At 36.6% G+C, this 27674-nt stretch overlaps 1 protein-coding gene across 1 annotated transcript in view; it reads right to left on the bottom strand.

Moving 5' to 3' along the window:
• Window positions 1-27674, bottom strand: part of RALGPS2 (Ral GEF with PH domain and SH3 binding motif 2) — a 158237-nt gene that overhangs the window by 19665 nt on the left and 110898 nt on the right. Inside the window, exons 9-14 of the mRNA XM_069478396.1 lie at window positions 22807-22944; window positions 20531-20621; window positions 7291-7358; window positions 5574-5709; window positions 4635-4786; window positions 1304-1358 (exon numbers count right to left, since the gene is read on the bottom strand). Coding sequence (XP_069334497.1) covers window positions 1304-1358; window positions 4635-4786; window positions 5574-5709; window positions 7291-7358; window positions 20531-20621; window positions 22807-22944 — 640 coding nt within the window. The remainder of the gene's footprint in view (window positions 1-1303; window positions 1359-4634; window positions 4787-5573; window positions 5710-7290; window positions 7359-20530; window positions 20622-22806; window positions 22945-27674) is intronic.

Here is a 27674-nt window from a genome sequence, read left to right as displayed (position 1 = left end):
ATTTTTTGAGATGGGAAGGTAACACTGTTAAATACTATCTTCATTGCTTGATCCTTTATTATGCTGAAAGAAAAAAAAACTGTCTTCATAAGTAACCTGCTGGGATGAGAACAGATTATTTAACACACCGTTCTGGTTACTCACTTAACTCAAGCAATCTAAGAAACAATTTTGTTAATCAGTATTTTTTACCTAAAGATTACAATATACTCTATAAATCAAATGTGATGGTATTATGATCATTCTAGAGGGAAAGACAATTTGTACAAATTCAGACAGCATGTCAGAATCAACTCTTGTGTTTTTCCCATTTCAAGAAAATCAAAATAAAGAGATTTCAAGTAAAAGTTGGAAGAGAAATAATATATAAAAACACATTGTTAAGAATCCTCCAAAACAAAGAACAAATCTTGGGAGCACTGATAATTAGAGTAGAAAGGATCAAAACTACTTTGAAATATAGGGCTTATGAATAAAATCTTAATCACATAATTGTGAGAAATCTTTAAGAAGTTTCATGAGGAATAAGGATCTAATTTTCTAATTAAACATCAAACAGCTTGAAATTAACCAATTCAAATATAATTTAATTTCAAATTGTTTTCTATTAAAAAGTGACTGATAAGGAGTTAGGCAACTAAGTATTTTCAAATCCAGTGTTAATATGACATTCAACATTCAATCTAAACAACCCTCATGTTGAATAATAAATAGAGGCATTATTTAGAAAGTTACTTGGTTTATATACAAAAGGGAGCAATATTTTAGTCAAGAGTCAAGTAAACAAAGAAAAGGAGAAGGGAGCACAACTTACAGTATTTCAGTATAAATCGGTGTACTTTGTGTAAATTTTGAGTTCATGACAATTTCAATTCAAACTTCAATCTCCTTTACTTACAGTATAATTTAAAATTTATTAAGTCATTTTGCCCTTGACAAAGTGGCAGAGAATAAAGATGACCATTACACTAAATGCCTTAAAATTACTTAAATGAATCAGAACTTAGAAAATAATTTCACATTTGAATACATAAGTATGTATATTGACTATGATTATTTTAAATGTAGTAAAATTCAAATACATGTGTCATGCCACCAAATAAACATTTATAGATATGACTATCAGCCAATCATTCTCATTACTGACAATTCCCAACCTAAATATCAACTTCTAATTTCTTCTACTAGCAGGAAGCTTAAATAGTCCCTTAGAGATATGTAATAAACATTATCTCTTAAAATGCATAATCATATACTTTAAGAGAGGCAAAATAAAATAGTTCAAGTGGACAATTTTTCTTACCTTTCAAAAGCAGGCCATGAGGTCTCTTCACTTAGTTCAGAACCATCACTGCTACCTAAAAGTCAAAAGTTATTCTATTTTTTAAGCATCACAATTATTTTTCCAGTTTAGATTTTATATTTTAAAAATCATTTCACTAACTGTGCTCATAAAATGACAATCACATTGTGGGTGAACATACACATAATTCTTTATTCCACTATTATTGCCACTAGGTTCATTCTGCAATATATTGGATTATATAAATTGACAAGACTACCTAAAATAACAAAATAGCATAAAATATTTTTGCATGCCTACTTATAGCTCAAATTCATTATGTTAAATAATCATTTTTTCCCACCATTAGAGAATATAAAATAGCATAAAATTTTTCTTATTAAGTCTGTCATAATCTAGGACCAATATAATTATGAAATCCTTAGAGGATCATGGCATACTTCTTTTCTCTTTGTATTAAAATCTATTAGTACTGTAAGGATAAAAAGCTTAATGAAATCCAATTCTTTGCCTTTAGAGACCAGGTTGAAGAGGATGGAATCTGAAATTAAAAGAAAAATTAGTGCTATAAAGTTGTATTAATAACATCTTTCTCTTTGGCCAGAAGATCAGTTAAAACGATCTTCAAATAGAAAGCTTAAAATTAGCTGGAAAAAGAAAACTGAGGAGAATGAATTTGGAGAGTCCAAAACAGCTTAGATTGATTTAAAAGTTATTTTAAAGATAATTCTGGCTCTCAATAAAATTGGGATGATTAACATGTCAAGTTGAATAGTCTAGCAGACTTTTACAACCAGGGTTCTAGGAGAGACTCAAACTCTAAAGCTGTAAGGGAGCGGTCCCCAACCTTTTTGGCACCAGGGACCAGTTTCATGGAAGACAATTTTTCCACAGATGTGTGTTGGGGGCAGGAAGGGAGAGGCAGCGCTCTCAGGCAGTGATGCAAGGCCCGGTTCCTATCAGGCCACGAACCAGTACTGGGCCTCAGCTTGGGCCATGGGGGCCGCAGCCGTAAGGTATCCATTAGATGTGACAGATGTATACCTCTTCTAAGGGCTTAGAATGGCACTAGTTATGTACCATCCTTGGATGAACTGAGACAATAGTCACTGAAATAATTTTCTGTATTGCGTGGTTCAGATGAGAAATCAGAGGAAACCTGTGGTTGTTGGTGGGGTCCTGTAGATTACCTTTTAAGCATAATTAGTATGACATCTGTAGAAAATGTAAGCTTTTTCAGAAGTGTGAAGCTCAGCGTGGATATGCAAGACTACTGTAGGTTATCTAGGACATAGATAACACATTAGAAAAGGTTTGAGGCCACTGCTCCAAGCACTGGCTAATTTTTCCACAATCAAAACCTTCATGGTATAGTATTAAGGATTAATGTTGCATGTAAAAGTTACAGCTAAGGAAAAAACTGTTTTGTGTATTAACACCTACCATCTTATGGTAACAGACTTACTCTTTTTTCATAATGTTAAAGCTTTAAAACAAAAATTCTGGATGGTAAATGCCTATGTGTAATGTTCTTAATTTACAAACAAGGATGCAACAATCTTTTATTGTTTACCTGCTTAAGCCTTAGAATACAAAAAATAAACAAAAAGGCAAAAATCTGTAAAAGACAAAAGTCTCCAAAGAGACAACTAACTTTAACTCAAAATAACTAGATAACCATCTTGAGGTAATCAAAAGAACGTCTATGAAAAGTAAAAGCTACAAATAAACTAGAGAATAATCATTATAATATGCATGATGGGAAAAAGCCAAGTATTATATACTTGAGAGCTGTAACCTTAAAAATTATTTTTTGCTTTAAGTGGCATGCCAGATTCCATAAGTGTAACAAATTTTTGACTGGCAAAAGTTCTTCCTTTTACAAATTTTCCAGTGTATAAATTTTCAGACTGAGGTTGATATTTGCACATAGGCAACTTAGAACATTAATGAAAGGTATTTCAGGTAACAAACTTGTCTTCTATTTCAAAGATTTTGTCATCATTTAATCATTTGCATTTATAAAAAGGAGAACATCAAATAACTGCTGAATGGTAATGGAGAGCTTTGAAGTAATTTCCTTTTCAGGGTTTAGAACTCTCTAGGAATAAAGAGGTCAATGTGTTCAAGAAAATGAACCTCCTTTTGCATCTTTCTATTGGCGTGAATCAATATTGAGAAGATCATACTAACAATAACAGGCTTAGCTCTTCAGCAACCTGGTACTAATCACAGAGGAAGACATTTTCCTATTTTTTTAAAAATAAAAATAGCAATGTATGGATAATTTCTAATTATAAAAAGAAATAATGCTCATCTAGAAGATTTAGAAAGTAAAAATTTAGGAAGTAAAAACAAACAAACCTCTCTCTTAATCTCACATCCCCGTTCAGTATGGCCCCAATTTTCTGCTCTCCTTCACAGTAGATATCTTTATTTTCTCACCCCTCATTCTCAGATCTACTCCAAGTAGGGCTTTGCCCATCTCACCATTCTATGAAGCAACCCTCGTCAGAATCACTGGTGACTTTTATCTTGCCAAATCCCCTGGTTGATTCCCCATCCTCATTTTATTTCTCTTTTACATTTGATATTAATACATTCAGCACTTTCCTCCTCCTGGAGACAATCTGTCTACTGAGGTTTGTAATATCACACTGTTTTTTTTCCCCGCCACACTTCACTGATCTCTCCTTTGTAGCTGCCTTTAATGGCCCACCTTTCTTTTAAAACAATAATTTAATCAGACCTCTAAATGTGAGGATGTTCTTCTCTTATTATTTTCTCCCTAGTCCCATGGCCTATAAAATGTATTAGAGCTCTCATATCTTCAGACCTGATCATACCCCACTGAGCTCCAGATTCACACATTCAACAGTTTACCTGACAGCCCCACAGGCACATGTCCAAAACAGAGTTCTTGGGTCCCCAAACTCAGCCACTCTTCACAAACACTTTACTGCCCACAGTATTCTCTACCTTGGTAACAGCATCATCATCTAACTAGCTGCTTAATCCAAAGAACCTGTAGTCACACTTGACTACACCCTTTTCCTCATTCCTACATCCAAGTCTCATGCAGCTAACTAATGCACCCAGCTCACATTCTTTTCCCACCATATCTTCAAATGCCTCCCCTTTTGGACTCAAAAACATTAAGCACTTTGAAAACCATCATGAAGTATTAACTTCATCCTATATTTAATTGCTACTTTTTTTTAAACCAAATTTTCTCTGTGTATGGTAGGGTTAATGAATTTTTTCCAGGTGAATTTTGTTACAATTTTCATTTTATGTTCAGTTGGAACCCTTGCAGAGAACTATTTCTCACCTATTGATATTCCACTAGAAAGAGTAGAACTTTCTGCTTGGCCTCGAGATGGTGCGTGGGGCTCCATGACGCTGTCATCTAACAGATGTCTCGGCCCTGCGTTTGGGAACGTCGCACTCTTAAACTCTGCTGTGTTCATTTTATGAATGAAACTGGAAACAAAGAGAAATATTTTTCACAGCTCTTACTATTGTTATTAATTTAGGATATAAAAGATACTCCAAAGATTTAGGATGTAAAAGATTTATCTGCTATCCTGAACTTGTGAACTCTCATACTAATGAACATACAGATTCTATCTCAAACTAACAGTTTAGGGAAGATGTTTTAACAAACTTGGCCATATCTACCCATATAACTAGAGCATACTTTAAATCCATCTTAAGCCTCAGTTCCATTAAAAAAATTGTTTTCACATTCACTTTTGGAGAACAGTTATTAAATTTTCATAAAAATCGTGACAAAAGCGAACATGGATCAACCTTTTGAAAACAAATATTGCAAAGCAAAGAAGTTAAAGAAAAAAATCAGTTTTCCTGTTGTATTTAGGAATAAAAAGAATAGTTTTTATAGATCTTAATTTATGACTTAGTTAAGAAAATAATTGTTTTGATATAAAAGTTATAATTTAAAAAGAAAATGGTATATTGGTATCCTGATTTCATTTATGATGGCTCTCTGTAATGTTCATTTATTTTCCCCAAATGAGTACATTGTTGAGGAAAGCTCATTTCTGGTAATTCATAATTTAGGTAAAGGAAGAAATAAATGCTTTTAGGCAAACAAGAAGTTTTACTGAATCAGAAAAAGGCTGTTATTTAAAAAAAAAAAAAGAAACTATGCAAGGACACTATTTTCTATTTAACTAATAAGGTAAACAGACAATAAACCCAACTACAAACAACTTAAAAATGTGAAAGATAAAACAAAAATGCTGACTTATAACCCAAGCTGTGGCACTTCCTATGTCCATGTGGAATCAGGTTCCGAGGGGACGGAGGCGTCTGGGGAAGCAAGGCTCCTTCAGCTGCCACACTTCTTCTTCCACTTTGTGGTGATGCTCCTACTTCAGGACCTGGGGTTAAATTAAAAAGAGAGAGAGAAAGAGAAAGAGAGGAAATTTTCAAGTGGTTTCAAAGGATTATTTTTCATCCCTTAGTATAAAATATTAAATATGGTTTAAATTTTAAAATAATATTAATATTAGTTCTATTTAATTGACTTGAAGATGAGAAATACTTTCCAAGTCCTAAAACACAAACTCCCAAACCATACACAATCCATTAATTTCTATCTATCTTATTTGTACTAAGTAGAGGCAGTGTGAATTTACAGGGGAAGAAGCAGAATTAGAAGAGATCCACTTAGGATCTCACATCAGAGACAAATCTGAACCTAGGTCAGTGCTCTTTTAATTTTATACACTGCTTCTTTACTCCTAGTTTCAGATTCCTATTATATAAAGAAAGTACTCAAGTTAGAAATTAAGTCTACACTGATATTGTTCAAACTATGGGAGTAAAATATAGAAGTCAAAAGTATACAGATTTGCAAAATATTGCTTTAAGAATTAGGCCGGGCGCGGTGGCTCACGCCTGTAACCCTAGCACTCTGGGAGGCCGAGGGGGGTAGATCGCTCGAGGTGAGGAGTTCGAGACCAGCCTGAGCAAGAGCGAGACTCCATCTCTACTAAAAATAGAAAGAAATGATCTGGCCAACTAAAAAACTATATATAGAAAAAAAATTAGCCGGGCATGGTGGCGCATGCCTGTAGTCCCAGCTACTCAGGAGGCTGAGGCAGTAGGATTGCTTAAGCCCAGGAGTTTGAGGTTGCTGTGAGCTGGGCTGACGCCACGGCACTCACTCTAGCCTGGGCAACAGAGCAAGACTCTCTCTCAAAAAAAAAAAAAAAAAAAAAAAGCAAAAAGAAAAGCAAATTTAAGAGATTTAAACTGAAATTCTTTTCTGCTTGGAATGTTCTTCCCCATAGATATTGTTATAGTTTGTTCCTTCATTTCTTATTAGATAATGCTTCAAATATTTTTTAGAATATACAATATAAAGCTTAGTGCAAATGTATGTATTGGGAATTTTTAAAAAGGTACTTATCAATGATTTCTTAAATAATGATTCTGTTCAATTTTATGGTTTATTTTGATTACTTATAATATACATATAATATATAAGGCAACAAGGGACTATGATTTTTATATTTTTAGTACTTGGCCCAGTATTAAAGTAAACTTTAAAAAAATTAAGCCACTAAAATTGACTTCTATAATTATTAAAAACAGTAGTATTTACCACTGAGACCATAGAAATTTCTGGTGTAATCAACCCTCATTGCCTCGGACAGTGCATTCTTAATAAAAAAAAAAAATGAATAGAATATTCATAAACACCTATCTATTATTTTCTATCTCTGCATCTATTTTCCTTGATTAGGTAGCATATTTGTTAGTACATTACCGACAAACTACACGCAACTTTTTAATTAAAAAACAAAAAAAGCCCTAGAAAGTACTGACAGATTTTAATACCAAAATAAAGTTTTGCATACAATATAAGATGTGCTAAGTTTTTATTTACTTTGGAGTATATTCTTACTAGGTTATCTGCTTTATTATTCGGCAACAGGAGAAAAGTGCACACTGACCTGCTAAATCTTCCCTGGAAGCAGCAGAGCGAGGTGTGCTTGCCCCTGGTTCTATCTTTAATGAAAGCCTGAATTTTAAAAAGACAAAACACATAAAATGGTTAACATTTGACAAAATAATATTAAAGTCATGTATTTTCTCACAAAAAAGAAACATTTTAATAAAATAATCTAAGCTGTATATTTTTCTTCAAGAACAATCTTTAAGATGTTATGTCTATCTCCTTCATATAAAGCAGATCTTATGGTTAGTCTAGGAAATATTAGGGAAGAGAAAAACATTAAAAAGTTGTATTTAAAAATAATCTTGGCAGGGCGTGGTGGCTCACGCCTGTAATCCTAGCATTTTGAGAGGCTGAGACAGGAGGACTGCTTGAGGCCAGGAGCCTGAGCAAGAGCAAGACCCCATCTCTACAAAAAATAGAAAAATTAGCTGGGTGTGGTGGCAAACACCTGTAGTCCCAGCTACTCAAGAGGCTAAGGCAGGAGGATCTCTTCAGCCCAGGAGTTTAAGGCTGCAGTGAGCTATGATAACACCACTGTACTCTAGCCCTGTCGACAGAACAAGACCCTGTCCCCTGTCTCCAAAAACATAAAAACGAAAAAAACCTTGAGCCAGGAATGGTTGCTCATATCTATACCGACTCAGCAGACTGAGGTGGAAGGATCGCTTGAGGCCAGTTCACCCTGCCTGGGCAACATAGTGAGACCCTGTCTCTAAAAGAATGAAAAAAATTAGCTGGTTATGGTGGCGCATGCCTATATTCCCTGCTACTCTAGAGGCAGAGGCAGGAGGACTGTTTGAGCCCAAGAGTTCGAGGGTGCAGTAAGCTATGACTGTGCCAATGCATCCCAGCTGGGTGACAGAGTGAGATCCTATCTCTAAAACAATTAAAAATAAATAAATAAATAAAAATAAAAAATCTCCTCAACTACCTCAAAGTTGCCAAACAATTCACCACATTTAAAGATATTTGATGAGGGCTTGGCGCGGTAGCACATGCCTATAATCCTTGCACTCTGGGAGGGCGAGGTGGGAGGATGGCTTGAGGTCAGGAGCAATAAGCTACGATGACGCCATTACACTTTAGTCAGAGCAACAGAGCAAGACTCTGTCTCACCAAAACAAAACAAAACAAAACAAACAAACAAAAAAACCAAAAGATATTTGATAGATGATTTAACTTGAGTTTATATTGACACCTACCACTTAAATTCAGGAACTTTCACATTATTAAATACATTACGCAATATCAAAAAAATAATTCACTATGACCAGGTGGGCTTTATTCCAGGGATACAAGGCTGGTGCAACATACGCAAATCGATTAATGCAATTCACCTCGTAAATAAAAGCAAGAACAAAGACCATATGATTCTCTCAATAGATGCATAAAAAGAATTTGACAAAGTGCAGCACACCTTTATGATAAAAACTCTGAACAAAATAGGCATAGATGGGTCATACCTTAAAATTATCAAATCCATTTATGACAAACCCACGGCGAATATCATATTGAATGGGGAAAAATTGAAACCATTCCCACTTAGAACTGGAACCAGACAAGGTTGCCCACTATCTCCTCTTCTATTCAACATAGTGTTGGAAGTCCTTGCTAGAGCAACTAGACAAGAGAGGGGTATTAAGGGCATCCAGATGGAGGCAGATGAGATGAAACTCTTGCTCTTTGCTGATGATATGATATTATATTTAGAAAACCCCAAGGAATCAACCAAGAGACTTCTAGAATTGATAAATGAATTCAATAAAGTCTCAGGATACAAAATCAATACACACAAATCAGAGGCATTCATACATGCCAATAACAGCCAAGCTGAATTTCAAATAAAAAATGCAGTACCGGAGGAGAATCAAGATGGCAGACGAGAAAAACTGCCAGCCAGAGTGTCTCTGCAAGAAAGACAGATTTTAGAAGAAAGTGGAAAAAAATAGGCAGATGAACATAGATCAGATGAGGGTCAAAAGGGAGAGTGCCTGAAACTACAGGAAATTCCACAGGAAGAAGCTGTGGAGGAGAAATGGAAGGAGAAAGGCCCCCAAGAGGCTTGGAGACGAGCAATAAGGGTAGGTGGAGCAGCTACATTTCCCCTCCCTTGCCTTTTGGACTGCGGGTGGGCTCCTGAGCGGAGAGACCTGCTCACACCAGCCCAGAGACGGCCGCCGCCAGTGAGCCGTGAGCTGTGAGCCTCTTGCGGACAGGGCACCAGGCTCCCAGCTCCCTCGGGGCACCTCCTGGTCCGCAGACCCGAGCCCATTGGTAGGCGCCATATTGCTTCATTCTCCCTTCCCCCTTTGCCTACTGGCCACTGCCGAGACAGACAATTTAGCCACCACCCGGAGACATCTGCAGGGAACGGGATCTCTCCTTTTGGGGACCTACAGTAGACTGAGGGGTACTCAGATTCCGAGCTCCCTACCCACCTACCCTCCCAGGTGCTGCTTGCCTGGTGACTCCAGGAGAGCAGGGCAAATCCTGAGGCGGAGAGACACCGATCCAGCCTGGGCACCCCCTGGGTGACTTGAGACCAACACTCCTCTCCCTGGAAGGGTCAGGGATTGATCTCCAGGGCCCAGGGGACAGGCCTGCAGACCAGATCCCGTACACCCAGGTCTCCATCACATTGCCCTGGGGCACAGAAGGGTTATTTGTGAACGACCCTACTGAGTGTGTGTGCCTTCAGGGGCAGATCAGCGTGCTTGAGGGGCAACCCTCCTCTCACAGGAAGGCTGTGCGCCCAGCCCAGGCTGCGATCCTGGGCAACGAACCTCCTGGCCTGCATAACAGCCAGGGTAGATCCACTGGCTTGAGGTCCTGCCTGCTGGCAGAGGCCCTGGAGAAACTGCAGAATAGGGGAGGGTAGAAAGGAGCAAGGCCTGCTCTAGACTGTAGGTCTCACACAACCCTCCCCCGACCCCCAGACTTTCCTGCTGAGAGGGGCCATTCCAGCCCCTCCCTGGCAGCTTTGCCCAGAGGCAAAGAACAGACCTTTGACTCCTGCTAACAGCATTTGTGGAGCTAGAGGGCAGGCTCACCCAATCCAGTTCTGCCCAGACTCACTCCCTGACCTGCCCCCACTGAGGTGCAGAATAAGGACACACCTGGAAGTTCCAGGCCCCACCCACCATGTGAGGCACTGGAGTGTCTCTCCAGAGGAACGAGAGCTGATTACAGGACCCCAAAACAACACTGCAGCCTGCCCCTCCCATCAAGCGCCACCTACTGACAGGGAGGTCATTCTGCACACCCTTTTACTGCATCTACTAACTCATCATATAGGGTGTGGTCAAATCTCACCCACAAACACCACCTAGTGCCTCAGAGACTAAACAGGGTGTGTCATCATCCAAACGAAAATCTAAAGGCAGGAAGCAGCAGCTGATCCAGATGGGAAGGAATCAGTGAAAGAACTCCGGAAGTATGAAAGATCAAACGGAAAACACACCCCCAAAGAGAAACACCACCTCTCTAGCAATGGACATTAACCAAACTCAGAACAACAAAATGACAGAAGAAGAATTTCAAACATGGATCATCAGAAAACTGAACAATATGCAAGAAAAAATGGATAACCAACACAAAGAAACCACACACAAAAAAAATCCAGGACTTGGAAGAAAAATTCACTAAAGAAATTGAAATATTAAAGAAACATCATCCGAACTCCTGGAAATGAAGAATTTATTCAGGGAACTACAAAACACAGTGAAAAGCCTCAATTGCAGGGTAGATCAAACAGAAGAAAGAATCTCAGAGATAGAAGATAACACCTTTCAATTAAATAAGTCAGTCACAGAGATAGAGCAAAGAAATAAGAGAAAAGACCAGAGTCTGCAAGAAATGTGGGATTATGTGAAGAAGCCTAACGTGAGAGTTATGGGCATTCCTGAGGGGGAAGAAGAAAATATGCAAGGGTAGAAGCTATTTGAAGAGATAATTGAGGAAAATTTCCCAGGCCTTGCAAAAAATCTAGATATACAAGTACAAGAAGCCCAAAGGACTCCTGGGAGGTTCATTGCAAATAGGAAGACACCACATGATGCAGTCATTAGACTGACCAAAATATCCACTAAAGAGGCGCTTCTTCTAGCTGTAAGGCGAAAGAAACAAGTAACATACAATGGAAAGCCCATCCAAATAATGCCAGATTTTTCAACTGAAACCTTACAACAGAATAATGGCCAGCCTAGAATCTTGTACCCAGCAAAGCTAAGTTTTGTATATGAAGGAGAAATTAAAAATTCTCAGATAAACAAAGACTGAGGGAATTAACCAAGACAAGACCAGCCCTCCAAGAAGTACTTAAAACAGAGTTGCACATGGACCAGCACAAGAAACACTCAGAAATGTAAAACTACTCAAAAGCTAAAGATCAAAGGCCAGATACCACAATGGCCCAAGGGAGAAAACGTAGCAATGAAGTTCTACCCAACAGGATGAACAGAAATCTGCCCCATCTATCAGTTCTCTCAATAAATGTGAATGACTTGAACTCCTCACTCAAGAGACATAGGCTGGCCCAATGGATAAAAAAACAAGCCAAGTATCTGTTGTCTGCCGGAAACTCATTGCAAAGATGCATCTAGACTGAAAATAAAGGGATGGAAATCGATATTTCAAGCAAATGGAAGCCAAAAGAAGGCTGGCGTGGCGGTTTTAATTTCAGATAACTTAGTTTTTACATCAACAAAAGTAATGAGAGACAAAGATGGTCACTATATAATGGTGAAGGGTACAGTTCAACAAGAAGACATAACTATACTTAATATGTATGCACCCAACTTAGGTGTGCCCAGATTCATAAAGCAAACCCTACTTGAACTAAACCAAATGATAAACAGAAACACCATAATAGCCAGAGACTTCAACACCCCGCTGACAGCACAGGACAGATCCTCCAAACAGAAAATAAACAAAGAAATAATGGACTTAAACAGAACGCTAGAACAAATGGCCTGACTGACATTTACAGGACATTCTATCCAAACTCCACTGAATATACGTTCTTCTCATCAGCTCATGGGACATTCTAAGATTGACCATATCCTAGGACACAAAGCATGTCTTAAAAAATTTAAAAAAATAGAAATTATACCATGCATCTTCTCAGATCACAGTGGAATAAAAGTAGAAATCAACCCTAACAGAAATTCTCATTTCTACTCAAAGTTGTGGAAGTTAAACAACCTTCTCCTGAACGATCATTTCATAAATGAGGAAATCAAGATAGAAATCAAAAGATTCTTTGAACTAAATGACAAAGGAGACACAAGTTATCAAAATTTGTGGGACACAGCTAAAGCAGTACTGAGAGGAAAGTTTATTTCCATAAATGCCTATATCAAAAAGATATAAAATTTACAAATAGACAACCTAATTAATAGACTCAACGAGCTGGAGAAAGAAGAACAGACTGATCCCAAACCCAGCACAAGGAGTGAAATTAATAAGATCAAATCAGAACTAAATAAAGTGCACAACAGGAAAACCATACGGGAGATTAATAAAACAAAAAGTTGGTTCTTTGAAAAGATAAACAAAATCGACACGCTTTTGGCTAGACTAAGACCAGAAAAGAAAAATCTCTAATAACCTCCAACAGGAACATGAAAGGAGAAATTATAACTGATGCCACAGAGATACAAGATATCATCTATGAATTCTACAAAAACCTTTATGCACACAAACTAGAAAATGTGGAGGAAATGGGCAAAAATTTTTAGAAACACACAACCTCCTTAGGCTCAACCAGGAAGAAATAGAATTCCTGAACAGACCAATATCAAGAACTGAAATCGAAACAGCAATAAAAACCTCCCCCAAAAGAAAAGCCCAGGACCAGATGGCTTCACACCCGAATTTTACCACACCTACAAAGAACTGGTGCCTATCCTACAAAAGTTATTCCACAATATCAAGAAAGATGGAATCCTCTCCAACACATTTTATGAAGCCAACATAAATCTAACACCAAAACCAGGAAAGGACACAACAAAAATAAAAAACTACAGACCAATTCCCTCATGAATACAGATGCAAAAATTCTCAATAAAATCCTGGCAAATCGAATCCAGGTGCTTATCAAGAAAATAATCCATCACGACCAAGTGGGCTTCATCCCAGAGATGCAGGGATGGTTCAACATATAGAAATCTATATATGTGATACACCACATAAATAGAAGCAAAAACAAAGACCATATGATCCTCTCAATAGATGCAGAAAAAACATTTGACAAAATTCAACACCCTTTTATGATAAGAATGCTTAACAAAACAGGCATAGACAGGGCCTACCTAAAAATGATACAAGCCATATATGACAAACCCACAGCCAAGATCATACTGAATGAGGAAAAACTGAAAGCCTTCCCACTTAGAACTGGAACCAGACAAGGTTTGCCCACTGTCCCCACTGCTATTCAACGTAAGGCTGGAAGCCCTTGCGAGAGCAATCAGGCAAGAGAGCAGAATCAAGGGTGTCCAAAGGGGGACAGAAGAGATCAAACTCTCACTCTTTGTGGATGATATGATATCATATCTAGAAAACCCCAAGGATTCAACCAAGAGACTCCTGAAACTGATACATGAAATCACTAGAGTCTCAGGATACAAAATCAATACACACAAATCAGAGGAATTTATATATGCCAATAACAGTAAAACTGAGAACCAAATCAAAGACTCAATAACCTTTACAATAGCAACAAAGAAAATAAAGTACCTAGGAATACATTTAACTAAGGAGGTAAAAGACTTCTACAGGGAGAACTATGAAACACTGAGGAAGGAAATCACAGAGCACATAAACAGGTGGAAAACCATACCATGCTCAAGGATCGGAAGAATCAACATTGTTAAAATGTCTATACTACCCAAAGTGATCCACAGATTCAATGCAATCCCTATTAATTTATCAACATCATTTTTCAGATATAGAAAAAATAATTTTACACTTTGTATGGAATCAGAGAAGACCCTGTTCAGCAAAAGCAATTTTAAGCAGTAAGAACAAAATACAAAGTATTAATTTACCAGACTTCAAACTATACTACAAGGCTGTGATTATTAAAACAGCTTGGTATTGGCACAAGAACAGGGACACAGACCAGTGGAACAGAATTGAGAATCCAGATATAAAACCATCCTCATATAGCCATCTAATCTTTGACAAGGCAAACAAAAACATACTCTGGGGAAAAGACTCCTTATTCAATAAACGGTGCTGGGAAAACTGGATAGCCACATGTAGAAGACTGGAACAGGACCCACACCTTTCACCTCTCACAAAAATCAAATCATGGTGGATAATAGACTTAAACCTTAGGAGTGAGACTATTAGAATTCTAGAAGAAAATGTAGGAAGACATTGGCCTAGGCAAAGAATTTATGAAGAAGATCCCAAAGGCAATGACAGCAACAACAAAACTAAATAAATGGGACCTGATTAAATTAAAAAGCTTCTGCACAGCCAAAGAAATTGTCACGAGAGTAAATAGACAACCTACAGAATGGGAAAAAGTTTTTGCATGCTGCACATCTGATAAAGGACTGATAACGAGAATCTATTTAGAACTCAGGAAAATCAGCAAGGAAAAAATCAAACAACCCTATCAAAAAGTGGGCAAAGGACATGAACAGAAATTTTTCAAAAGAAGACAAAAGAATGGCCAACAAACATATGAAAAGATGCTCAACATCTCTAATCATCAGGGAAATGCAAATCAAAACCACAATGAGATATCACTTAACTCCAGTGAGAATGGCCTTTGTCAAAATGTCTCACAACAACAAATGCTGGCGTGGATGCAGAGAGACAGGAACACTCATACACTGCTGGTGGGACTGCAAACTAGTGCAACCTCTGTGGAAAGCAATATAGAGATACCTTAAACAGATACAAGTAGACCTACCATTTGATCCAGCAATCCCATTATTGGGCATCTACCCAAAAGAACAAAAGACATTCTATAACAAAAATATCTGCACCCGAATGTTTACAGCAGCACAATTCACAATTGCGAAGATGTGGAAACAACCGAAGTGTCCATCAATACATGAGTGGATTAATAAAATGTGGTATATGTATACCATGGAGTACTACTCATCTACAAGAAATAATGGTGACATAGCACCTCTTGTATTTTCCTGGAAAGAGTTGGAACCCATTCTATTAAGTGAAGTATCCCAAGAATGGAAAAATAAGCACCACATGTACTCACCATCAAATTGGTTTCACTGATCATCACCTAAGAGCACATTTAGGAAAAACATTGATCAGGTGTCGGGCAGATGTGGGTGGGGGCGGGGATGGGTGTATACATACATAATGAGTGCGATGCACACTGTCTAGGGGATGGACACATTTGAAGCTCTGACTCAGGGGGGAGGGCGGGGGAGAAAGGGCAATATACGTAACCTAAACTTTTGTACCCCCACGATATGCTGAAATAAGAATTAAAAAAAATGCAATACCTTTTACAATAGCCTCAAAGAAAATTAAATATCTAGGAATATATTTAACGAAAGATGTGAGAGACATACAGAGAGAACTACAAGAGACTAAGAAAAGAAATTATAGACGATGTAAACAGATGGAAAAATCTACCTTGCTCATGGATTGGTAGAATCAATGTCGTTAAAACGTCCATACTACCTAAAGTGATCTACAGAATTAATGCAATCCCTACCAAAGTACCATCATCATTCTTTACAGATCTAGAATAAATAGTTCTATGCTTTGTATGGAACCAGAGAAGACCTTGTATAGCTAAAGCAATCTTAAGTAAAAAGAACAAACTAGGAGGTATCAGTCTACCAGACTTCAAGTTGTACTACAAGGCTATAGTAACTAAAACAGCATGGTATTGGCACAAGAATAGAGACATAAACCTTTGGAACAGGAATGAGAATCTGGAGATGAAACCATCTGCATATGGTAATCTAATCTTTGACAAAAAAAGACAAAAATATACATTGGGGAAAAGAATCTCTTTTCAACAAATGGTGCTGGGAAAACTGGATAGCTACATGCAGAAGATTGAAACTGGATCCCCACCTCTCACCTCTCACAAAAATCAATTCAAGATGGATAACAGACTTAAACCTAAGGCATGAAACCTTAAGAATTCTAGAAGAAGATATTGGGAAGACCCTTTGTGACATCGGCCTAGGCAAAGAATTTTTGAACAAGACCCCCAAAGGAATCACTGCAGCAACAAAAATAAATAAATGGGATCTGATCAAATTAAAAAGCTTTTGCACAGCCAAGGAAACTTATTAGAGGGAATAGACAGCCTACAGAATGAGAGAAAATATTTGCTCTCTACACATCAGACAAAGGGCTGATAACAAGAATCTATCTAGAACTTAAAAAAAAAAATCAACAAGAAAAAATCAAACAACCCCATCAATAAATGGGCAAAGGAAATGAACAGAAACTTTTCAAAAGAAGACAGAATAATGGCCAGCAAACATATAAAACAATGCTCAACATCTCTAGTCATCAGAGAAATAAAAACCACAATGAGATATCACCTAACCCCAGTGAGATTAGCCTCTACCAAAAAAATCCCGAAACAACAAATCCTGGCGAGGATGTGGAGAGACAGGAACACTCTTACACTGTTGGTGGGACTGCAAATTGGTGCAATCTCTGTGGAAAAGAATCTGGAGATACCTCAAAGAGCTAAAAATAGAAATACCGTTTGATCCAGCAATAGCACTATGAGGCATCTACCCAAAAGAGCAAAAGACATTCTATAATAAGGACATCTGCACCCGAATGTTTATGGCAGCACAATTCACTATTGCAAGGATGTGGAAACAACCCAACTGCTCATCAATTCATGAGTGGATTACTAAAATTTGGTATATGTATACAATGGAATATTACTCAATTGTAAGAAATGACAGTGATTTAGCACCTCTTATATTTTCCTGGATTGAGCTTGAGCCCATTATCCACAGTGAGATATCACAAGATCGGAGGAACAGTCTACACATATACTCGCCATCAAATTGGTATTAACTGATCAACACTATGGTGCTCACATGGTAGTAATATTCTCCAGGGATTAGGGGGTTGGGGGGGACAAACTCACAACTAAGGGTCACACAGATGGTGAGAATTGTAGAGGGGAAGGGCATGCCTCTAAACCTTGCTTGGGTGAGGCAAAGACATAAAACGTAACCAGAAGATATTTGCACTTCAGTGTTTATTGCGGCATTATTCACAACAGCTAAAATATGGAATCAGCTTAAGGGTCTATCAAAGGACAAATGGATAAAAAAGATGTGGTTTATGTACACAATGGAATATTATTTAGCCATGAAAAAGAAGGAAATTTTGTCATTTGCAGAAACATGGACAGATCTGGAGGACATTATTTTAAGTGAAATAAACCAGGCACAGAAAGACAAATATTTCATTTTCACACTCATTATATGGGACCTAAAAAAAAAAATAGATCTCAAGGAAGTAGTGAATACAATGGTGGCTACTAGAGATTGGTAAGGGTGGTGGGAAGGGGTAATGAAGAGATGTTGGTGAAGGGGTAATTCTATTTAATAGAAGGCAGAAATTCTGATGTTCAGTGGTACAATGGGGCAACTATAGTTGACAATAGTTTACTGTACTACAGAATAGCCAGAAATTTTCAAATGCTCCTAAAATAAAGCAAAGATGAATGTTTCAGGTGAATCATGTCCCAGTTACCCTGATTTGATCATTGTATGTTGTGTGCTTATATCAAGAGGTAACATGTAGGCTGGGCGCGGTGGCTCACACCTGTAATGCTAGCACTCTGGGAGGCCGATGCGGGAGGATCGCTTGAGGTCAGGAGTTCAAGACCAGCCTGAGCAAGAGCGAGACCCCATCTCTACTAAAAATAGAAAGAAACTAGCTGGACAACTAAAAATATATATAGAAAAAATTAGCCACGCATGGTGGCGCATGCCTGTAGTCCCAGCTACTCGGGAGGCTGAGGCAGAAGGATTGCTTGAGCCCAGGAGTTTGAGGTTGCTGTGAGCTAGGCTGACGCCACTGCACTCTAGTCTGGGCAACAGAGCGAGACTCTGTCTCAAAAAAAAAAAAAAAAAAAAAAATTTCTTTTTCATCATAAAAAACATTTTTCCATCAAAATGTTTTTTTCTGACATATTTTCTAATAATTTTAATGACACCTTGAGATGCTCGAATCAACAACGTTTAATTAGTAGGCTCAAGCAACACAAGTGCATCCTTAGAAAAACAATCTATCTTCTGCAGTCTCCCATATGATGCCCTAAGAACACCAGTGACTTGTAGTTCCCCAAAGAAACACACTATTTCTCACCCCAGTCCTTTGATCATTCCATCCTCAGCATGCCTTTCCTTACCCTTCATGTGGGGCTAACTCCTACTCACCTATTAAGATTCAGCCTCAGGTTACACTGTCTCTTGAAGCTGTTTCTTTACTTTTCCTAGTAAAGCTGGGTTAGGTCTCCCCTTATCTATGCTTCCACAGCACCCTGGGCATATCTCCATCACAGTTCTGTTTATCATCTGTTTTATGGACGTGTCATGCATTAGACTGAGCTTCTTAAGGCAAGAACAAAATCTTATTTTTATAATCCCAGCAACTAGCCCAGTAACTAGCTTATAGCAAAAACGTAAGAAATATTTATTAAATATAATGGGAAGGCTGCTTTAATTCTAGCTACTCACGAAAACAAAAATGAATATAACAGCATCACCTTTCCTATAAAAATGAAGGTATCATATAATATGTCAGTTTATGGACTATTAGAACAACTTAAAGTCTTCAAGTCTATCCTTTCACAAAGTAATCAGATTCAATAAATACTAAATTTTTATGGTAGTAAAAATTCAGTCTGCTCTAATTATGAAAAATTTTGTTAGACTTTGCTTCTACCTGTTAAAACTTTAAGTTCTTTTAAATTCAATGATGAGTTTCTTGAGCCAGATAAAGAAATAGATTTGTAAAACAACTCCAGCCTAAAAAGCCCACCCATTGACCTCGTACATTTTCAAGTGAGTAAGCATGTAAATGCATTTTGTGAAATCAAAATTGATATGGAAATATAAAGAATTAATATTATGGTGTGAGGGAGAAGATAAAGGTATTTTTGAACATTAGTAAAAATTTAGATACATTTAAGTATATAACCAGAGCTTCTTAATATATTTAATATTTGAAGAAAAGTTATTTCTAGTTGCTTTCCATAATTTCTAGCCTTTTGTTAGGACTAATTCTGTCCTGCAGAATTAAAAAAAAAATTGTTGAAACCTATGGAACAAAGAAGTTCATAATCATTACCAAAGCAGCTAAAAAATTTTTTATATAATACATTGATATTGAAAAATAATCTGTCTTTCACTTTGATGAATTTATAAAACATGACCTTTTATTAGAAAAAATATTTATGGAACACAAAATTCAATTTGAAAGCTTGGGAACAACTGGCATCAGAAAGCTAAGAAAACTTTTTTAAAATTAACAAATGGAACTAAAAGAAAAATGAGAAGCCTCAAGATAAGCTCTTTATTCTCCCACCTTTTGAAAAAACCAGCAGTTATGATATAAAGCATACCACTATAAGATGAAAAGGTTAGTAATTTAAAAATCCTCCTGTCCTGGGCCATATTGCGGATTTAAGGAGAAAGAAATGGATATCACTTATTTTAAAAATCTTTAATAAAGGACTTGCTATAATACAGGGAGAAGAATAAATGTGGTTCTATAATGGAGAAATGTCTCTTACTCAAAGACAAGAAGGTTCAATATTCTCTCAGTCTACAAAACAGTTAATAACAAGCAAAAAAAAAAGCTCAAAGATGTGTCAAAAATTAGCATTAAAAAGTAATTTTTATATTTTGTAGTCTGTTTCAATAATTTTCTATTAAAATATAAATTTCCATAAAGATTCAATGATTAAACATAGGGGGAAAGGAAGAAATTCAAATTAGAACTATCATATATTAGAGTCTCTACAACTTGAGAAAGAAAATACTTTTTAATAAAAGAACAGATGAGGTATTTGTGTACTGGTTCAATCATAGTAAGTGACTAAAAAGAAATACATGTAAGTACTTTTACCACTGTAAATGTACCACTGGAGTAGGCACTGGTATGATACCATGTAGGATTTACATGTTTAAATACATGGGGACGGAGGACAGGAAAAAGTTATACAAACCACTTTTGAAGATCCAACCTACTTGTAATTATCGTCTTCCACAAACTTTTGTAGTTCTTCTATATACTGAACAGAGTTCAGATATTTTTGGACATGAGGCAACATGGGAATATCTAGGCAAAAGGTGATAAATAATTATCCAAGAAAGTACATCATAACCAGAACTTTAAAAGTTGAGAAAAATAATTTAAAGGGAAATTAAGGCCACATGGCACCAAAATTTAAATTAACTCTAGAAGGACATTACTGAGGTAAACTTTACTGTGAAAACTGAAGTAATTTAGAAAATTACAATTGCATACTGTTTGTATAGACAATTTTTTTAAAAAAACAAAATAATTTCAATTACAAAGTCCTGTGTATTTGATAAATTTCACAGAAAAAAACTAGGAACTTCATTGTGATTTATATTCAAACCTCAACTAAACATAAGATGTGAAGGCAGTTATTTTTCTTTTAAAGAAATCTGGCCCCCATTTATAAATATGGTTTCTCCCCTCCCCTCCTATTAACTTTCAAACATTAATTTAACACTAAATTTGATGTTATGTTTAAAAAATTGAGAAAAGGACAGAATAAGGGATTATCTGATTTAACTTTCAGTAAAATTCTATCTCCACATACACTTTTAGGAAGTTTTTGAGGTTTTCTTAAGCGCATAGACACATAAATGTTAGCTTTAAGAAAAATTTAAGGCTGGGCGCGGTGGCTCACGCCTGTAATCCTAGCACTCTGGGAGGCCGAGGTGGGCGGATTGTTTTGAGCTCAGGAGTTCAAGACCAGCCAGAGCAAGAGCGAGACCCCGTCTCTACTAAAAAAATAGAAAGAAATTATATGGACAGCTAAAAATATATATAGAAAAATTAGCCAGGCACAGTGGCGCATGCCTGTAGTCCCAGCTACTTGGGAGGCTGAGGCAGGAGGATAGCTTGAGCCCAGGAGTGTGAGGTTGCTGTGAGCTAGGCTGATGCCACGGCACTCTAGCCCGGGCAACAGAGTGAGACTCTGTCTCAAAAAAAAAAAAAAAAAAAAAAAAAAAGATAAATTTACTTGACATAAATCAGATAATGTAAAACTTACTGTTTTTTAACCCCATAAAACTACGCTAACTTTATTCCCTATCAAACTGAAAGCATTTAAACATTTTAAAACTCCCTTTTTCTAATCATGTGTAAATAAATCATTGGCCTTACTTAGCTCTTGCTATAGATGTCATTTCATAATATACCTTGAAGACAAATTGATTATTTACTCAATATCTGACTCAAGAAACCTAGTCAATTGTCACTAGGCACAAAGGTGTCAGCTACTTCTCTAATTGAAAAATATAAGAACTATTTACATTACAAATCAGGAAGATCAAATGAGATGAAAATAATAAAAAAAATTTGTAAACTAGTTACTATGAGGTGGTAATATTAAAACTTACTGCCCTGTGCTCTGTGAGCAAAGTTGTTATAAAATGTCAAGGAGCAAAATATAAAAATGAAAATTTTAAATATTAAATACTTCAAAATCCTTAAAAGCAATATCTTAACACATTGACTGCCATGTGAGTCGTATTTAACTCAGGCTAGTTTTAACCCCGGGGCCTCGTGAAGCAAAACCTTGCAGTTGGTTCATAAAAAGCTTACTTATCGATGTTCTTATTGTTACAATGAATATTGAAAATTTAATTCCTAAAACATGGATTGCGTTGCATATAACTCACGCACAGAAAACGATAAAAAATAACAAATTAGAAAGGATCATTTTATTTTAATAAAACAATGTGGCCCCAGGGAAAAAATTTTTTTTCTAGTGTGACAGTGAATGTGTTAAACAGGATGCTGAATAGCAAATGCTGAAATAAAATAACCATTATTTTCTTCCATTTAGGATGGAAATAAGAAATTGACGGGTCAGGTGCAGTGGCTAAAGCCTGTAATATTAGCACTTTGGGAGGCTGATGTGGGAAGACTGCTGGAGGCCAGGAATTGGAGACCAGCCTGGGCAACAGCAAGACCCTGTCTGGGGGGGCGTGGGGGGGTGGATTAGCTGGGTGAGGTGGCATGCACCTATAGTCCCAGCTACTCAGGAGGTTGAGGCAAGGAGGATGGCTTGAGCCCAGGAGTTTCAGGTTGCAGTGAGCTATGATTGTGCTACTGCACTCCAGCCTGGACAACAGAGCGAGACACTGTCTCAAAAAAAAAAAAAATTGATATTCCCTTTTTGTGAGAAATGGTCATCAGTGTGTATAAATAAATCACTGGAATCACAGCATGTTAATGGCTTAGCATTATCCCCCCACAAGCTTACCGTATTCACAGGACTGCTGTAAATCAGAAATTATTCGAAGGATGTTATTCATTAAATTTGATCTTTGTTCATTTTCTAGAATGCTGCCAGTTGATGGGTATGCTGAATCAATGTATGTTAAATCTGACAAATAGATACCTGAAACAAAATTAGATAAATGAATATTTTCTTACTTGTGTAGTTTGGAAAATTATGACAAAGTAAAGGGGGGAAAGTTCATTTATAGATATATTCTAATGTATGCCATATTTAGAATATATTGTTATTAATACACTGAAGCCTTGCTAAAACATGACCACTGGGACCTAGGTTTCTGTAGAGTTGGGATCAGACATGCAAATAACATGACTTTTTGTAATTGTTTTCTTACAAAACCATTTTCAAGTACGGTTTGAGGCTGGAGTTAGAAAATCTAGCACATATGGGACTTAATGGAAAGAAGCCAAGCCCTTGAACTGGCTCTGCCTCTGACTAGTTGCATAATGGACACAGTTATTTTATCTCTGAACCTCAGTTTTTAAATCTATACAACAATCAGTATCTATTTTCCAAGTTATGTTATAGCCTGAAGAAGTTAACTTAGGCAGCCTAGCCAGTGCCCTCAAATGGGGAAGTTATTTAATAGTAGTTTATAACCCCTTGCTTTGGGTTGATAAACTACTGTCATTTGAGTCTTAAATACTTTGAAAATTGTCTCAATCTGGTAGAAATGTCTTACGTTTTAAAGATCAACAAATGATTTCTGAAACAGTTCATATGACTACAAATTAAAGTTAACTCTTTCCTATCCCCTCCCCACATTCTTTGTACTAACAAAAATAACACATCCCCCAAAGTAATTTGGTTGTACTTGTCCTGAACATGGAAGGTCACTCATTTAAAAATATTTCCTGACAGTTCACTATGCATGTGTAAAATGTTTAAGACAACTACAGTTGGAGAGAAAAATATATATATTTTCCTACTTTTACCTCATTACTCCATGTACATGAATTCTCAGGGTAAATGCAACCAAAATGACATAGCCACTGCCTTCTAAATAAGCCCTATGTTTTTATTCATGCCATTTTCTTCCACCTTTAATATTTTCTAGACTTATCTCTGCCCATCCAAATCCTGCATCCTATATATCCAGTTCACTGTCAACTGTCCTCTAGTTTTCTCACAGTTGCCAAGAAAGGAATTTAGAAACTGTCTAGTCTTACCCCCCTTTTTTATATATGAAGAACCTGATTGAAAGGACCTGTCTAATGCTATGCAACCTGTCAGGCAGTGATAGAAGTGGATCTCAGAGGTTTCATTTGCAGCGCAGGTTGTTAAAAAAAATTACATTCTGTTAAAAACTCATACATTATCTGTACCAATCACTCAATAACTTTTATGACTTTATAATCTCTTTACTTTCTCCTATTTATACCTTATCTGATCAAGACCATAAACTCATTTAAGGCAGTTGCTCTGTGTTATATCCTAACAAAAAGAAAGTCCCTTGAAATGTTTTGACAATAGGTGTTTAATACAACATAAAAGGTTGGCATGGCAATCTTTTTACTCATCCTGGTATCCTTCACTTTCCAATCAGTAAATCTTTACAGTATTCTTTAAGCCACCTATCATAAATACTTTTTTTCTTTAGAAAATCTCAACTTTTTTTCCCCCCTATGACTCCAGGTGAATCTATAGACTAGGTTCTTCCTACTTCCTTCAATCTCAAAGAAGAATTCTCTCTTTTCTCCAAATCTACACTGTGATTCTGTAAGTAATTGGTACCGCCTCCTTCCAAATACCCACTGTTGCCTCTACTATCACGCATCCCCACTGGCTCCTTTCCCAGAGCCAATATACACATTTAAATCTTCCCTATTTGGGAAAACAAAATCAAAGAAACCCTTCCTTCAAATCTGATCCCCTTTTCAAGATAAGACCCTTGTCTTCCTCCCTTCAAACAACTTGAAAGAGAAACATAGAATAGTACACTTATTATTTTATCCTTTCTTCTATTTTTAGTGTAATATTTGATACACATAAAAGTTTACATGTGTCAGGAAAAACTGTGAAAGATTTTGAAATGGGCAAAAAAGATCACTTGGTATCCTGTCTTCAGTGCATTCTTTTGACCTTTTTGAGCTATTTTATTTTACAACTCTGTAAGATGTTGTAACTGAGTAATAAGTCAAATTCTTGTCCATAAAATTACCAATAAATTATATTCAGTGGGATGTAATTGATTATTGCCTAGTTGCTGTTGACCAATTTTGCAACTATCTGTAAATTTATTTCAGCATTCCTAATTGCCTACGTTACTTTGTTATTGTGTTACTTTGAATTCTCCCTTGAAATGGATTTTTCTGATTCCCTTATAAATTTAGTGATTTAAATGTAATAAAATCTTTAACATGTATTCATTTTTTCTTTGTGTGAGAATCATTTTATCTTTTAAAAAATTATCAACACATGCAATAGTTGCTATTTTCAAACAACACAATAAAAGAAAGACCAGTCAACATAAGAACTACAACATTCCTAAGGAGAACTAAGAGTACTCAAGGAAATGGCACAGGGATCCTAGCACACATATGTTGATAACAGCAATAAAAGATATGTTAAAACTAACACAGAACAGGTTAAAAGGAAGCTTTATAAAAATTCTGTGCAAAAAAATATTCTCTGCTGATAGGATCAGAGAAGGCTTTAAGGAAGAAGTGGGATTTCAGCTGGGCACTAATGTGCCAATTCTTCCCATTTTCCATTAAATTCAGATGACAACGCTCACTCTTTATAACTGTGCTGTCCTTTATGAGAGCCATTTGCCACACATGACTATTATTTCAAATGTGTTTATTCTGAATTAAGATGTACTTAAGGCCGGGTGCGGTGGCTCACGCCTGTAATCCTAGCATTCTGGGAGGCTGAGGCGGGTGGATAGCTCGAGGTCAGGAGTTCGAGACCAGCCTGAGCAAGAGCAAGACCCCATCTCTACTAAAAATAGAAAGAAACCAGCTGGACAACTAAAAATACACATAGAAAAAATCAGCCAGGCATGGTGGCGCATGCCTGTCATCCCAGCTACTTGTGAGGCTGAGGCAGGAGGATCACTTAAGCCCAGGAGTTTGAGGTTGCTGTGAGCTAGGCTGATGCCATGGCACTCACTCTAGCCCGGGCAACAAAGCGAGACGCTGCCTCAAAAAAAAAAAAAAAAAAAAAAAAAAAAAAAAAAGATGTGTTTAAGTTAAAAAATAGACAAATTTTGAAGAATTAATATGAAAAATTAATGTAAAATATCTCATTAATAACATATATTGGTTACAAGTTAACATTTTAAATATATTGGGGTAAATAAAATATATTACTTAAAAACAGAACTACATCAATACTGTTTATCTATCTATACATTCCCTGAATTTTAAGATTATTCCTGTTTTTTCCACAAACACATCTGTATACCTGTACAATATATTACTTTTGCTTATTTTTGAGCTTTAAAAAATCATATTTTAATGTATGTGTGGATTAAATACCAATATTTATAAAGTTAGAAAAGTGTTTAGTACACACCAAGTAATTTATAAGCATTTGTTAAATAAATTTTTAAACATATGGTTTTCTGTGATTGCTTTGTCTCATTACTTTGTTTCTAAGACTTATCTATGCTATTAAATGCAGCTGTAATTCCTTAAATTGAGAATAAACTAATGTGTGATTTTATCACAATTTACTCATTCATTTTATTTGATAGTTTCTGCTGATCCACATTTGTACTAATGCTTGGTATCACATCAATCTTAATTTTTGCCAAACTTGTGAGTATAAAATGGCATTTCCTTGTGTCTTAATTTTCATTTCCTTGATCAGTAATGAGGTTAAACATTTATATTTCTATGTAATAAATGTTTTTGTCCTTTTCCCCCCCCCTCTTGGATTGTCTTTTTCTTATTGATTTCTAATTTTTTAAAAAACATTTAACATGTTTTTTTTGCACAAAGAACAACTCTTTTTTTTTTTTTTTTTTTTGTGAGACACAGTCTCACTCTGTCACCCTGGGTAGAGTGCAGTGGCATCATCAGAGCTCAATGCAGCCTCAAACTCCTGGGCTCAAGTGATCTTCCTGCCTCAGCCTTCCAAGTAGCTGAGACTACAGGCCTGCACCACCACGCCCAGCTAATTTTTCTGTTTTTAGTAGAGGTGGGCCCAGCTAATTTTTCTGTTTTTAGTAGAGGTGGGGTCTTGCTGTTGCTCAGGATGGTCTTGAACTCCTAAACTCAAGCAATCCTCCTACCTTTGCCTTCCAGAATGCTAGGATTACAGGCATGAACCACTGTGCCTGGCCTCTAATTTCTTAATATATTGTGGATACTGATTCATTTGTCAGTTAAATTTTGTCCAGTCACTCTTCAGCCCACTAAATAATCTGAAATGAGCAGCTATCATGATGCTAAAACTTATTTTGGCAAAGGCATTATTGACTTTCCTCACTATAAATCTTTAAACCTCTCTCTTGATCTCCCCCTCCTATGTAATCTCCTCTTCTAGTTCTCTGGTTTTTCCTACCTTACTTTCCTAGCCTCTCCCTCCCCCCACCATTCTTCTTTTTCCTCATGTTTCCTGGAAACTGGTATTACCCATGGTCTGTCATTAATCTTCCTTCTCATTTTACATGTACTTTCTCTGTAGTATCTTAGTTCTGTAACTTCAGTTACCATCTAATTCTGATGACTTTTGAAATCTCTTTATAGAACTAAGCTCCTGGCTTTCATTTTCAATTTAACATGTCTAACTATTATTTGTCCCCCAAAAACTGTCATTCCAATTTTCTACCTTGGGTAGTTATATCACTAATTGCTTAAGTTAGAAAGCTCAAGATCGCTCAA

Source organism: Eulemur rufifrons, chromosome 8 (genome assembly GCF_041146395.1).
Source record: "Eulemur rufifrons isolate Redbay chromosome 8, OSU_ERuf_1, whole genome shotgun sequence".
In the NCBI taxonomy this organism is placed as follows: Eukaryota; Metazoa; Chordata; class Mammalia; order Primates; family Lemuridae; genus Eulemur; species Eulemur rufifrons.
This window is presented reverse-complemented; position numbering and strand designations above follow the sequence as displayed.